The 15,582-nt window shown below is 41.2% G+C and overlaps 2 protein-coding genes across 2 annotated transcripts in view; one reads left to right on the top strand and one right to left on the bottom strand.

Moving 5' to 3' along the window:
- LOC146681736 (copper-transporting ATPase 2-like) overlaps nucleotides 1-14,364 on the top strand; it is a 32,378-nt gene extending 18,014 nt beyond the window's left edge. Inside the window, exon 6 of the mRNA XM_085449316.1 lies at nucleotides 13,822-14,364. The gene's annotated coding sequence lies outside the window, so the exon portion shown is untranslated. The remainder of the gene's footprint in view (nucleotides 1-13,821) is intronic.
- Nucleotides 12,995-14,226, bottom strand: LOC146681737 (interferon-induced protein 44-like). The gene is made up of 4 exons (XM_085449324.1): nucleotides 14,128-14,226; nucleotides 13,864-14,035; nucleotides 13,632-13,732; nucleotides 12,995-13,436 (listed from the first exon to the last, which is right to left on the bottom strand). Exons 1-4 carry the CDS (start codon nucleotides 14,209-14,211, stop codon nucleotides 13,260-13,262), a joined length of 534 nt encoding a protein of 177 aa, XP_085305450.1. The 5' UTR covers nucleotides 14,212-14,226; the 3' UTR covers nucleotides 12,995-13,259.
- Nucleotides 14,365-15,582: the final 1,218 nt, after the last annotated feature.

The following is a 15,582-nucleotide window of genomic DNA, read 5'->3' as shown; positions in this document are numbered from 1 at the left end:
CAACACGAGATCCCTTTGGCTCAAAGTCTGCTTCCTCCACAGGCAAAGGAGAAGCTCCCACACTCATCCGATGCAGACCGTTGTGCTCTGGACAATGAAGTTCCCGCTTTCATGTTCAGACCTATCAGTGCACCTGCATGTGAGCTCCCAAGTCCACCACCTGCTGATGCCAGCTTTCATTCAAAGGACACAAACAAGATCATTCACCCAGATTTGAAAAATGATCGTTCATCCCTGGATGATGAAGTGGCGTTTTTCATGTTTCCTACTGATGTTCCTCTGCCTCCGAGACCTCCACCCACTGCAGAGTTACGTCTCTGCAGAAAGCGCAGATATTCTGCTGTTTTTTCTGTTAATGATGAAGAGGAACATTTGATGCCTAAACGCATGAGGCTGATGAGTTCTGATGTTCCAGTTTCTTCAGTTCCTCCACCTGCTGATGACAGCTTTCATTCAAAGGACACAAACAAGATCATTCATCCAGATTTGAAAAATGATCGTTCATCCCTGGATGATGAAGTGGCGTTTTTCATGTGTCCTACTGATGTTCCTCTGCCTCCGAGACCTCCACCCACTGCAGAGTTACGTCTCTGCAGAAAGCGCAGATATTCTGCTGTTTTTTCTGTGGAGGATGAAGAGGAACATTTGATGCTTAAACGCATGAGGCTGATGAGTTCTGATGTTCCAGTTTCTTCAAGTCCACCACCTGCTGATGCCAGCTTTCAGTCAAAGGACACAGACAAGATCATGCATCCAGATTTTAAATATGATTGTTCATCCCTGGATGATGATTTGGCCTTTTTAATGTCTCCTCTGCCTCTGACACCTCCACCCATTGCAGAGTTAGGTCTGGGCAGAAAGCGCAGATATTCTGCTGTTTTTTCTGTGGAGGATGAAGAGGAACCTTTGCCTCAGCCTAAACGCATGAGGCTGATGACTTGGGATGTCTCTAAGTCTCCAGCTGCTGAAAAGAAGTATGTTTGCTTTCCGTGTCCTGAAGATAAGAGGTCTGAGTTACCTCTCAGCTCCCCCCAAGGCCATCCACCATCACCGGTCAATAATAATGACACTGACCAGTGTACCATTCTGCTGCCTCCTGAAATCCCAGTACCTCCAAGTCCTGCCCCTGTTGGAGTTCTAGAAACTGTTGACTTTCCTTGTGTTGATAATTAAATACGTGTTTGTAGTAATAAATTAATTTTTGAGCATATACATGTTGAGATAATTCGGTTGCTTATGATGGTTATAATTATCCAAACAGTATTATTCCTAATAAGATCTTTACTTTTTCTACTTATTTTCTCCATGAACTATTTTGATGTCTATTTTGAAGATCCACTCATATCGTGACAGTATGCTTATTCTCAGTAGAGTGTATAGCCACATCTGAAGAAAGAATAAATTAAAGTCACTCATTAACAACTTACCACATACGCCGGAGCTGAATTCAAGATGTAAGCAGACGTTTCACAGATATCTTGGTTGTCTTTCCATTTCCTACACTAACGGTATCCTGAGAATTGTCTTATACAGCTGATATAAAGGTGAAATTTGATGACTTAATCTAAGCATCATCAGCTTAAATGCAAATGAATCCACTGTACTTGAGGTAACCTAGAGCTGGGCGATAGAACGATAACGATATGTACCGCGATATAACTTTTTCTCGATAGAAAAATTAAACTATCGCGATAGACCTCGCCGCTCTTGTCCTCTTAAAAAAAAAGAGAACAGCCAATCCAAATTAAGTAGCGCAGAGCCGAACCAATCACAGCCGCAGCGTCACGTCACGTGACTTGTTACGTACAGCACAAGTGCCAAGCCGCACATGTGTATTTGTTTAGGAAGCAGCCAGCCACCGTACCCCCCGGGTAATGGAGGAAATGAGTGTGCCGACTAGAAAAATCAACCGAGCGTGACCGAAGAAAAAACAGATGATGGTTCCAATGCCGGAGAGATTGTCGAACAGAAGAGCCATAGAAGTTCCGTAGTGTGAAGGTATTTCGGCTATTTCAAGTCTGACAAAAAACAGAGTAGCGTGCACTGTAAATTGTGCCGAAAGCAAGTCTGGAAATACAATAAACTGGTGCATGCGCTACGTTCACACGTACCCGGGTATTTTTGAAAACGCAGATTTTTCTATGCGTTTGCACCTTTCGTCCACACGTAAACGGCGTTTTTGGTCACTGAAAACGAAGATTTTTGAAAACTCTGTTTTTGCATTTACGTGTGGACTAGAAAAACGGAGAAAACGCAGCGTCAAAGGTGTGCGCATTTTTTGACGTCACACTGTGCGCCACGTTATTGTTTCGGTGAAATGAATTTCTACAATACTGTTACTGTTAATTCTACTCTCTGCAGTGTTTAAATGCTTACATATACACACAGTTACTGTCCCTCCACACATACGACTCGGTTCTGCTTCTATGCCCCAGCTTTGTTTACTTTTTCCCACCGAGGCTTCTAGACTTCAGGGGCCTGTTCTTCGTACCTCGCTAAGTAAGTTAGCTGGATTAGATTGTTGACGATTTCGCGTGATCCCGGATCGTTCGGTTCCCCGAAGCTCATCCGGGACTTGCTGTCATTAGCAACAGAGCCGTAAGCGTAAACCTGCTGGGGAGCAGGTTTACTTTATGTAAACAGGATTAGATCGCGGCCACGCAGGTATGTCCGCTTCATTTATACGAAAGCAACAGCGATATTCCACCACTGTTTCACCATAAATAAATAACATCAATGTAACTAAAGATAATGCAGCACTTGATCCTTTTAATGATGTCACACAGATACATACAGGTCATTTCCTAAAAAAGGGAAATGAACTATTAACATTCTATTACATGTATGTGATTATTACAGATGTAATTCATATTTCAGAGTAGTAATTGTAAATTACTTCGTGTAATCAAGATGAGAGACCACGGCTATAAAAGCGAAAGTGGATTTGGGAAGCCTGTCGCAGCCATGTCCTGTCCGTATACGCGAGCCACCCATTGCGGAAGGTGCAAGATTGATAAGGAGAGTCCTCAGAATCCAGCGTATATTGCGGGATAGACAGGATCCTTTAGCTCAGCGCGACAGTGTGCTCATTGAGAGATATCGATATTCCCGTGAGGGTATTATTTACTTAACCAACTTGTTGACGAGGGGGTGCAGGACCACCACCTGTCTTTTTTTCCTCTGCCCTTTTCTTGGTTGCTGTTATGAACAAACTAACAGAGTATTACAGGCCAGTATTACCTTGCCAAGAGACGAAAAGCAATCTAAGAGATAAATATTACCATTCTGTAGAATACTCCTGTATTCCACTTTTACTTGTTCCCATGTTCTTGTGGGTCCTGTTGTGGCTCTAATGTGAAAGGGGATATAATATAACATATTATAATATAATATAATGCCATATGATATTGGACAATATAGTGTCATATGATAGATCTACCCTACCGCCTACTGGTGTTGGCCAGAGGGGCCGATGGCGCGATATGGCAGCCTGGCTACAACCGTAGCTGCCTCCACCAGTGTGTGAATGTGGGAGTGAATGAATAGTGGTATCGTAAAGCGCTTTGGGTGCCTTGGAAAGCGCTATATGAACCCAATCCATTATTATTAGTATTATTATTAAATTACCTACGAGTTGGATTTGTCAGCAACTTTCTGCCAGCCCTCTCTCCTTGCTTTTGCAGCCTTTGCAGTGTTCTCTTGCGTTTTAATTAAACTCTGAAACTCCTGAAATCCCTCACTCATGAGTTCTTGCTCTGCTGCCGGAAAATACCGAGCACGCCCCTTCGACATTTTCGCCGACCAATCAGCGGGTTGCCGATCAATGTTTCTACTATCGATGCGTAGCCCCTTTTACGACACCCAGTGATGTCACATTACTGCGTCCAGCTGTACTAATCGTCAACAGCAGGCGTGTTCGGGGAACCGGATTAGCGAGCTCACGGTTAGCGGGATGGTTTGGTCTTGGATGTGTCATTTGATCTTGGATGTAGTAAGCGACGTACGAAGAACAGGCCCCAGATTGGCCAACATTTCTGCATGGTTAGGAATCTAGCGCCACCTGCTGCTTTGGCATGTTCATAGCAGCGTTTTCCTTCATTTCTTCCTTTATGTGTGGACGGGATTATTTTTTAAAACGAAAACTGAAAATCTCCGTTTTCAAAAATACCCGTGTACGTGTGGACGTAGCCTCAGTCTCTGACTGGAAGCGCTAATTCGTCATTCGGCTTTTGTCAGACTAAAGTAACTGTTACAACTGTTTGAAAAGCTAAGCTATACAACAAGGACAGATTGAGAATTTCCTTTTAGTTCTCAGTTTATTTGATATTGACAAAAGTTAGTGAGTTTTGTCTGTTCTTCTGTAAAACAAACTAAGATTTATTTTTAGAATTAATATTTTGTTTCTAAGTGGAATTGACAATTTAGTCGTCTGTTTCGTTTGTTCTATTTTGAAACTTAAACGCTTTAACGGCTGCCTTTTGTGTAGTTTGCAATATTTGCCTTTATTTATCTGAAAAAGTCTCATGTTCCTTAAGTACATCTACCCTGTTGAACTTATTATGGGAAATAAATATTTAAATAAAAACAAGCTGCTGATTATTTCACATTTTACTTGTGAGCAACGGCACATTTAAATCTTACAAATATAGTTATTTGGCTTATATCGTGATATATATCGTTATCGCCTGAAATGAAAAAAACATATCGTGATATGAAAAAATCTTATATCGCCCAGCTCTAAGGTAACCTAACACTGACCATGAACGCCACAATCACTGTGCGCCAGTCCAACACAGTGCTTTACTGTGAACTCACCACAGTACTGCAAACTAAAGTGTTTATCTTCCAGTCCAATCCAATCCATCTTTATTGAGAAAGCACTTTAAAATACCCAGGACAAAACCAAAGTGCTGTACAGTAAATGAGTTAAGAACAATAGAATAAAACATAACAGTAAAAAAATAAAATACATAATACATAAAAAATTTAAACAGCCCTATATTTAAAAACAAGATAAAACAGCAAAAATAAACTAAAAAACTCAAACTAAAAACCAACATCTTACAAGGTGTCAAAGGTCAGGGTGAAGAGATGAGTTTTCAGGAGTGATTTAAGAACAGGCAGAGAAGAAGCCTGTCTAATCTCTAAAGGCAGATCGTGTCACAGTTTCAGAGATGCTACAGCAAAAGCACGATGTCCTCTAAGTTTGCGCTCAGTCCTGGGAACATTCAGGAACAGCTGATCAGCTGACCTGAGACAGCGGGTGGGTTTATAAGACTGTGGCAGCTCAGAGAGTTAAGATGCAGCTAGGTCATGGAGAGCTTTAAAGGCAAATAAAAGAATTTTAAAATGAATGCCAAAAGAAATGGGCAGCCAGTGAAGTGAAGCCAAAATAGGGGAGATGTGCTCAAACCTTCGAGTGCCAGTTAAAACACAAGCTGCCGCATTTTGCACCCTCCATAAACGAGCAGTGGCGTGTCTAGAAATCTTTTGTTGGGGGGGCCAGGTAGGGGCACAGATTTGGAGAAGGGTGGCAGATGTAATTGTCAGATAATGTTAAAAACAATTCTACCAACCGTTAACCATAATTCAATAACCCTATAAACCTAATAACCAAATGCGCTTTTAACTCTTATTAGAATGAGATTTTAACCACTACGGTGCAAAGTTTTTAGATACTGCGTTGATAAAGTACAAGAGATACAATCAGTCAGTGTTTATTCAGCAGTCAAGGACATCAATATTTGCATAGTATTTTTACTGACATGTAGTGCACATATGTTTTGGGCAAAAACATTTTTGAATATTAAAATACGAACATTTTAACATACAATTGGCAAATTAGCCAATGCCAATGCAAAACCAATGCCTATTAAAAAAAGAAGATAATCTTCTCACAAACTGGTGTTTGATTTTGAAACAGGAAAAAAGTGTGGAAACAAATGAAAAGACTAACATTTGAATAACACCTGAAAGCAAGTAAATACTTTCTATGCTGCCTTATGGTAAACTTTGGTAATATTGATGTATAAAGAACAACACTGGCTGATGATGAAATACAGTCAGCTGGCATGGTGACACTGCCAGTATTAACCTGCAGGGCTGGACTGGGACAAAAAATTGGGCATTTTCACTACAGACCAGCCCACCAGGTATTAAAGCCATAAAGCCTTTGAATGAAAACAAACGCTGTTGTGACAGCGATGTACACTGTCTTTTTGGTATATGTATGATCTCTATACATTTTACGTCAGATAAAAACTTTGTTCGCAAGATTCAGATAATTATTTAATAAAAGCTAAATATTTGAAATGAGAATAAGAAAGAAAAGTATTTCTTTGTGCCCCCCTCTCCCTGTTAATGCCCTACCTGGCCCCCTGGCAACACTTTGCTAGATCCGCCCCTGCACAGTTACCAGCTGTCAGCTACTTAGAAAAAGGATGCTGGTGTTATTTGTCTCTCAGAAACAGTTCATAACTTCCCTTCAACTCATTCATGTCACCTAAAAGGTAAACCTGTTTCTCCATCACTGTTCTGCTCTGATGATTCAGTAAGGACATCTCCTGGTTTCATCTTCATGTTTCCCTCTCACCACATATCCAAACCGACATCATGACCAGCAGCTTTACAGCTGTGGCTCCAGCAAACATCAGCTGATACTAGAAATTAATATTAAATAAATTCTAACAACAGCTGATCAAGCTTAAACGTGCTGCTGTTGTTTAGCGCGACATCCGCTGGTTTTCTCTTTCTGGTGCAAAGTGGGCAATAAATAAACAAGAGAGAAAAGCCGATCAGCTGATCATTGATCAGTTTCAACAGGAGAGGGAGGGGGAGAGAATGTGAGAAGAGGCAGCTGTGCAGCGTAATGACAGAATAACTCCAGCTTTGTGTCTTTTCCCATTCTAGCTAAAGTCCGGGACAAACTGCGTCTCTTCTCAGCTCAATACGAAACGTGTAATATTTTCTCTGAATGAGGGACCATTCCATTTTTTAAGGAGCCATTGGCAACTCTACTAACTAACCTTATGAATAAAATAAAGTTCACTATCAGTAACATCATAGCAACAGAACAGCTGTATAAAAACTCCGTCAAGCTGGCTAGAACGCAGTACGAGTTATTGCAACTGACAGTAAAAAGTCAGCACAACGAAAATAAACTCCACCTAAACTTGGTTTATATCTGACCCAGATAGACTGCAGGTCATAACTTCTTACCTGAAGTTCAGTTCACCTGACACTCGGACTGGCGGCTGCCTCGGGTCTCTTCTCCTGCCTCCCCTTCCCTCATCCACCTGCTGGCCTCTGTGGAAGCCCCGCCATAGCCACCACCAAACAACTGAGTTATTTTTACACATCGACCTGCATCTGGCCAATCCACCACCTCTCATTGTTCATGCCCTTACAAAAAAAAATAAGTCACCAGGCATATGCCCGGTATGCCCGATGGCCAGTCCAGGTATGTTAACCTGCAACCAAATCTGCAGCTCCATACAGCAATGTTACGACTTAGATTATATCTTATAACTCATAACTCTTATGTTAGCTCCCCTCAGTAGCATACTGCCTGAAATATTCGACGGCTGCAATAATAAGTGTTATTTTTTCCTTGGTATTCTAATTTCACCGAAGTTTACTAAACTCAACAAACTTAATATTACTTACCGAGACATTTATTCTGTCCTCATTTTCTTTCACCGAAAAATTGTTTCCTGCGGTGCCGTCTTTCGTGCTTGGCTCTCCTACCTTTGCTAACGTGATGCACATAGCGCAGAAGCCGATGCTGCATTCACTTACACTCGGATATCTGAACTTCACCGTGAAAACATAATCGGACATTTGATATTTGATTGAATTTTATTGTTTTGCCTTTGGGGTGGCCAGTCTGGTTGGGGGGGTGGCCTGTGCCCCCCCAGGCCACCCCGCTGGACACGCCACTGGGCCTTAAAAATACCTGAGTTATATAACAGCACACTGACAGTGTCTCATCCAAAAAAAGAAAATGTATAAATACAGTTAATATCATTTTTATTCAAATTTTATTTAATTCTCTTCATATAGTGCCAAACAGATGTCTGTATTATATACTATATTGATTCCAAATGGAGAATTAATGTGTTATATCACCAGGATAATGAATTCAAGTAGTACAATCTCCAATAAACAGACAACACAGTTAAAGTTCAAAGTGCAATATGTGCAGGATCCAGGCTTTATATTGTAAGATGCAAAACGTTTATATATACATAATATTGTTGAAAAAATAAAGAAAGTTAAAAATCAAAATAAGTTTATTGTCACGGTGGCTGATGTGATTGCAATATGAACCCGGAAGCAGACAAGGGAGAGATGGAACTGAATCTTAACAAAAAGCAAACCATTTATTAGGTTGAAAAAACATGAACACAAAACAAGGCCCAGCAAACAGGGGCGACAACTAAAACTAAAACCTACACTGGGAATAACTCAGTATGACTATGACAACTATGACAGGAAAAACATGAACATGAATCCGAGGAGGTGCATGCGAGAAACTCTGATGAAAAAACATGAACATGAACATGGACCTAAACAGAATCAGGAGATAACCTGAAACCCGGAATAACGTGAACGGAGGAAAACAGACACACCAGCACTGACCAGAGGAAGACAGCAGACTTAAATACACAGAAAATAAAAGGGGAAGTGGAAACACAGCTGACACAAATGAACCTGACACCACAGGGGAAGCAAAATGAAACACACTGAACATGGAAACACAACCCTTTCATAATAAAAGACGAAACAAGGAGAGACATAGACGTGTGATGGGCTGAGTTGAAAAAGCAGGAGGAGTCACAGGAATTATTACAAAAACATAGTTTTCATTTATCTAACCCAAAAAAGCTGTGATGGATGGCCTTCGCCTCACGGTAATGCACCAAAGCTTTTAATCCGCCACCCTCCAGCCCAGAGGACATAGTTGGACTGGCCATCGGGCATACTGGGCATTTGCCCGGTGGGCCGATGGTGATTTTTCGTTTTTATGGGCCAATGGGTTTTTTTTTCATTTTTTCCCCGTAACAGTATAAACACTGAAAGGTGGTGGATTGGCCAGATGCTGGGAGATGTGTAAAAATAATTCAATTGTTTGGTGGTGGCTATTGCGGAGCTTCCACAGATTCAGTAACATTAGCAAGTGGTGGAGGCCAGCAGATGCAACACGCTGGCAGGTGGATGATGGAAAGGCAGGAGGAGCAGAGGCCGGAGGCGGTGAACTGAACTTCAGGTAAGAAGTTATGACCTGCAGTCTATCTGGGTCAGATATAAACCAAGTTTAGGTGGAGTTTATTTTCGTTGTGCTGACTTTTTACAGTCAGTTACAATAACTCGTACTGCGTGAGCTAGCATGAAGGAGTTTCTATACAGCTGTTCTGTTGCTATGATGTTACTGATAGTGAACTTTATTTTATTCATAAGGTTAGTTAGTAGAGTTGCCAACGGCTCCTTAAAAAATGGAATGGTCCCTCATTCAGAGAAAATATTATGTGTTTTGTATTGAGCTGAGAAGAGACACAGTTTGTCCCGTACTTTAGCTAGAATGGGAAAAGACAAAAAGCTGGAGTTATTCTGTCTTTACGCTGCACAGCTGCCTCTTCTCTTATCCCCCCCCCCCCTCCCTCCCTCTTCTGTTGCTACTTTGATCATGAAACTGATCAATGATCAGCTGATCGGCTTTTCTCTCTTGTTTATTTATCTCCCACTTTGCGCCAGAAACAGGAAACCAGCGGATGTCACGCTAAACAACAGCAGCACGTTTAAGCTTGATCAGCTGTTGTTAGAATTTATTTAATATTAATTTCTAGTATCAGCTGATGTTTGCTGGAGCCACAGCTGTAAAGCTGCTGGTCATGATATCGGTTTGTATCAGAATCAGAATCAGAATACTTTATTGATCCCTGGGGGAAATTATTTTTTGTTACAGTGCTCCATTTTAAACCAACATTAAGACAAGACAGACAATACGCTAACTAAGAATAGTACAATATATACATATATATACATACATACATACATAAGTCACTTATAAATAAATAGTTGGAAAAGAAACATGTGTAGCTGTAGCAGCAAACAGTGTGTTAAGTGGATGCATTGTACAGGGAGATGGCCACAGGCAGGAATGATTTCCTGTGTCGTTCAGTGGTGCTTTTCGGTAATCTCAGTCTCTCACTGAACGTGCTCCTGTGACTGACCAGCATGTCATGGAGTGGGTGGGAGGTGTTATCCAACATTGTCTTTATCTTGGACAGCATCCGCCTCTCCGACACCACCTTGAGGGAGTCCAGCTCCATCCCCACAACATTGCTGGCCTTACGGATCAGTTTATTAAGTCTGTTGGCATCTGCGACCCTCAGCCTGCTCCCCCAGCATGCAACAGCATAGAGGATCGCACTGGCCACAACAGACTCATAGAAAATCCTCAGCATTTTCTGGCAGATGTTGAAAGACCTCAGTCGCCTCAAAAAATAGAGACGACTCTGGCCCTTCCTGTAAAGTGCTGTGGTGTTTTTAGCCCAGTCCAGTTTATTGTCAATGTGTACTCCAAGGTATTTATAGTCCTCCACAATGTCAACACTGACCCCCTGGATTGAAACAGGGGTCAAGTGTTTCCTGGTCTTCCTGAAGTCCACGATCAGTTCCTTGGTCTTTGCCACGTTGAGCTGCAGATGATTCTGCTCACACCACGTGACAAAGGAGTCGACCACAGCCCGGTACTCTGTCTCATCATCCCTGCTGATGCATCCAACCACCGCAGAGTCATCAGAAAACTTCTGAAGATGGCAGGTCTCTGTGCAGTGGCTGAAGTCTGTGGTGAAGAGGGTGAAGAGGAAGGGGGAGAGGACAGTCCCCTGTGGTGCCCCTGTGTTGCTAATCACCTTGTCAGACACACACTGTGGGAGACGTACATATTGTGGTCTTCCTGTCAGGTAATCAACAATCCAGGACACCAGAGAAGCATCCACCTGCATCGCTGCTAACTTATCACCCAGGAGGGTCGGCCTGATGGTGTTGAAAGCACTGGAAAAGTCAAAAAACATGACCCTCACAGTGCTCGCCGGCTGGTCCAGATGGGTGTAGACACGATTGAGCAGGTAGATGATGGCGTCCTCAGTTCCGAGACGAGGCTGATAAGCGAACTGAAGGGGATCCAGATGTGGTCTTACTATGGGTCGTATATGTGGTGAGAGGGAAACATGAAGATGAAACCAGGAGATGTCCTTACTGAATCATCAGAGCAGAACAGTGATGGAGAAACAGGTTTACCTTTTAGGTGACATGAATGAGTTGAAGGGAAGTTATGAACTGTTTCTGAGAGACAAATAACACCAGCATCCTTTTTCTAAGTAGCTGACAGCTGGTAACTGTGCAGGGGCGGATCTAGCAAAGTGTTGCCAGGGGGCCAGGTAGGGCATTAACAGGGAGAGGGGGGCACAAAGAAATACTTTTCTTTCTTATTCTCATTTCAAATATTTAGCTTTTATTAAATAATTATCTGAATCTTGCGAACAAAGTTTTTATCTGACGTAAAATGTATAGAGATCATACATATACCAAAAAGACAGTGTACATCACTGTCACAACAGCGTTTGTTTTCATTCAAAGGCTTTATGGCTTTAATACCTGGTGAGCTGGTCTGTAGTGAAAATGCCCAATTTTTTGTCCCAGTCCAGCCCTGCAGGTTAATACTGGCAGTGTCACCATGCCAGCTGACTGTATTTCATCATCAGCCAGTGTTGTTCTTTATACATCAATATTACCAAAGTTTACCATAAGGCAGCATAGAAAGTATTTACTTGCTTTCAGGTGTTATTCAAATGTTAGTCTTTTCAGTTGTTTCCCCACTTTTTTCCTGTTTCAAAATCAAACACCAGTTTGTGAGAAGATTATCTTCTTTTTTTAATAGGCATTGGTTTTGCATTGGCATTGGCTAATTTGCCAATTGTATGTTAAAATGTTCGTATTTTAATATTAAAAAATGTTTTTGCCCAAAACATATGTGCACTACATGTCAGTAAAAATACTATGCAAATATTGATGTCCTTGACTGCTGAATAAACACTGACTGATTGTATCTCTTGTACTTTATCAACGCAGTATCTAAAAACTTTGCACCGTAGTGGTTAAAATCTCATTCTAATAAGAGTTAAAAGCGCATTTGGTTATTAGGTTTATAGGGTTATTGAATTATGGTTAACGGTTGGTAGAATTTTTTTTAAACATTATCTGACAATTACATCTGCCACCCTTCTCCAAATCTGTGCCCCTACCTGGCCCCCCCAACAAAAATTTTCTAGACACGCCACTGCAGAGTGACAGAAAACAAGAAGCTCAAACATGCAAAGACACAGACGTACACAGAACAGAGGGGGCACAGAGAAACATGAAGGGCAAGGGATCAAAGCTAGAAACCATAGAATAAATCACACAAGTACAAAATACAAGAATCACAAAGAACTAAAAACGCTGGGTCAGGAGACCCAGGCTCCTGACAGCAGTGAAGTTTTCCAGCTGTGGTTAAAGAGTGTGCACTGCAAGATGTGTTTTGATTAACCCCTTCAAGTTAATGCAGCATGCAATTTGTATTTTATATGTTGTTAGAAAAGTAAGATGTTTATTTGTGACACAACTGTTGCGTTTATGTTAGTCACGTGTAATATGTCAACATTTGTAAAGGTCCCAGATTTTAAGCCAACAGACCCCTTATTGATCCTCTACCTAATCACACGAGCCAAGGTGTGAAAATGGGTGTGGATGCAGAAGATGCAGATGTAATTACAGTTCAGAAAACAAGAAATCAACTCAACAGATCACAGTCACCACCACCAAAATCAGCACACCTCCATTTACCTTCCATCTGTGCATGTGTATCTTTTTAGCTTTTTAATTTTCTTAGCAAAATTAGGATTCACTGTGTTAATGCACTGATTCACAGAGGACAGCCTTACAATGATTTATTTGAGTTACACAGCAGACAACAGGTTACATGCATATATCTGTCATTCTTCCTGCAGTTAACATTTTTGATTATACAGTAAAGAACAAAAAGTAGCTGTATTGATTTTCCAGGAAGGTTATTTGGATTTAATTTGCAAAAGAAAATAAGTTAAAGAAAACAAGAACAAGACAAAAATTCAGTAGGATTAGATTTCTCATGAAATTAACTTTTTGTGTGACTTTTTTGTATAACATTTTCATTTTCTATCCCCCTCACACACTGATTATAGGTCAGGATCATCCTGGTCATTCAGGTAGTCCTCTCCATAGTCAATGATCTTTTTCAGTACACTCAGTATAAGTGAATCCACATCGTTCTCCGTCTCAATCTCTGTGTGGTAGTTCTTCACGAGGAAGATGCAGTTCAGTGGAATACCCAGGTTCATGCTCACTGTTTCCATCTAAGTTTAAACAAAATTACATTTTAAAAACTGAAACTGTATTGTTGCACTAGTGACATAATTATAAATTACTTCTTGAATTATTTGTACTGATTCCAGCTGAGGTTTCTGTACAAATATACTGAAATGTACAGCTAAATTAGAGATGTTATATTCATGTGTAAACTGTCTACATATGCATGAAAGTTACTTCACCTGCTTATTCAAGTACTTGCTCTTGTAGACGTTCTTTATGTCTTTTTTGACTTCAGGACAGGCTTCATCAATTTTAGTCATGATAGCTATTTGTGGGATCCCTGCCAATACAGAAACCAATGCAATCAATTACATAATTTCTTAGGGATTAATAAAGTATGTTGATTAATTCTTATCTCATGTTTTTCAGGTATTTGAAATTGTACATCATATGAACGACAACTGCTCTCACCTTTGTCACGAGCTGCTGATCTGACATCTTTCATCTTCCTGACAGTTTCATCATTCATTATGCTCACTGTGTCAGCAGGAATAACTAAAACCAGAATGTGGACTTTGTCATCTAAAGTGGGAAAACTGTTGTAGCTGGAATTTGTTTCAGGCAACGGAGATGTGGGATTGAACTGGAAAAAAGCAAAGTCACTGAAACCTTTTTGCATGATACAGTTTCTGTATCACAGCACTGTGTACAAGCATCTGAATGAAGATTTCATACCCTGTAATCTTCGTTTACATGTCCTCTAATGGCAAGTTTGATGTCTTCCACATGAATTCCTTTGTCACTGGACTGAAGGCCCATGGTGTCATTGAAGACAAAAGGGTAAAACGTTCCTGGCTCTCCTTACTGAATTTTATATGTCCTGAACTGTAAATAAAAAATGTAGTGTTGTTACATTAGTTCAGGATACTAGAGACCCTAAAAAGTTTACCAAATAATTTACAGTCTAGTTGTACCTACTATCTTACTTTTTCTAGTTCAGTGTCTATATGGCAGTTACCACTGCAGTGTGTAGTGCTAGAAAATCTGTTTTTTCATGTAATGCTCTAACAGCAAATGCCATAAGAATAGATACTGTGGCTTGCAAAAGTATTCAGCCCCCTTGAACTTTCCCACATTTTGTCACATTACAGCCACAAACATGAATCAATGTTATTGGAATTCCAGGTGAAAGACCAACACAAAGTGGTGCACACGTGAGAAGTGGAACAAAAATCATACATGATTCCAAACATTTTTACAAATAAATAACTGCAAAGTGGGGTGTGCGTAATTATTCAGCCCCCTTTGGTCTGAGTGCAGTCAGTTGCCCATAGACATGCCTGATGAGTGCTAATGACTAAATAGAGTGCACCTGTGTGTAATCTAATATCAGTAGAAGTACAGCTGCTCTGTGATGGCCTCAGAGGTTGTCTAAGAGAATATTGGGAGCAACAACACCATGAAGTCCAAAGAACACACCAGACAGGTCAGGGATAAAGTTATTGAGAAATTTAAAGCAGGCTTAGGCTGCAAAAAGATTTCCCAAGCCTTGAACATCCCACGGAGCGCTGTTCAAGCGCTCATTCAGAAATGGAAGGAGTATGGCACAACTGTAAACCTACCAAGACAAGGCCGTCCACCTAAACTCACAGGCCGAACAAGGAGAGCGCTGATCAGAAATGCAGCCAAGAGGCCCATGGTGACTCTGGACGAGCTGCAGAGATCTACAGCTCAGGTGGGGGAATCTGTCCATAGGACAACTATTAGTCGTGCACTGCACAACGTTGGCCTTTATGGAAGGGTGGCAAGAAGAAAGCCATTGTTAACAGAAAACCATAAGAAGTCCCGTTTGCAGTTTGCCACAAGCCATGTGGGGGACACAGCAAACATGTGGAAGAAGGTGCTCTGGTCAGATGAGACCAAATTGGAACCTTTTGGCCAAAATGCAAAACGCTATGTGTGGCAGAAAACTAACACTGCACATCACTCTGAACACACCATCCCCACTGTCAAATATGGTGGTGGCAGCATCATGCTCTGGGGGGGCTTCTCTTCAGCAGGGACAGGGAAGCTGGTCAGAGTTGATGGGAAGCTGGATGGAGCCAAATACAGGGCAATCTTGGAAGAAAACCTCTTGGAGTCTGCAAAAGACTTGAGACTGGGGCAGAGGTTCACCTTCCAGCAGGACAA

This window comes from Copadichromis virginalis, linkage group LG23 (genome assembly GCF_057382275.1).
Source record: "Copadichromis virginalis isolate Kocher_CV1m ecotype Utaka linkage group LG23, C_Virginalis_male_GT1.1, whole genome shotgun sequence".
Taxonomy (NCBI): domain Eukaryota; kingdom Metazoa; phylum Chordata; class Actinopteri; order Cichliformes; family Cichlidae; genus Copadichromis; species Copadichromis virginalis.
Note: the sequence above shows the minus strand (reverse complement) of the source record. Positions and strands in the feature narration are given on the sequence as shown.

Coding starts and splice junctions, on each gene's coding strand:
- LOC146681737 (XM_085449324.1), bottom strand. CDS start 14,211: ATGGGCCTTCAGTCCAGTGACAAAGGAATTCATGTGGAAGACATCAAA. Junction 13,733..13,863: donor ATCAGCAGCTCGTGACAAAG/GTGAGAGCAGTT, acceptor CTGTATTGGCAG/GGATCCCACAAATAGCTATC. Junction 13,437..13,631: donor GCAAGTACTTGAATAAGCAG/GTGAAGTAACTT, acceptor GTTTAAACTTAG/ATGGAAACAGTGAGCATGAA.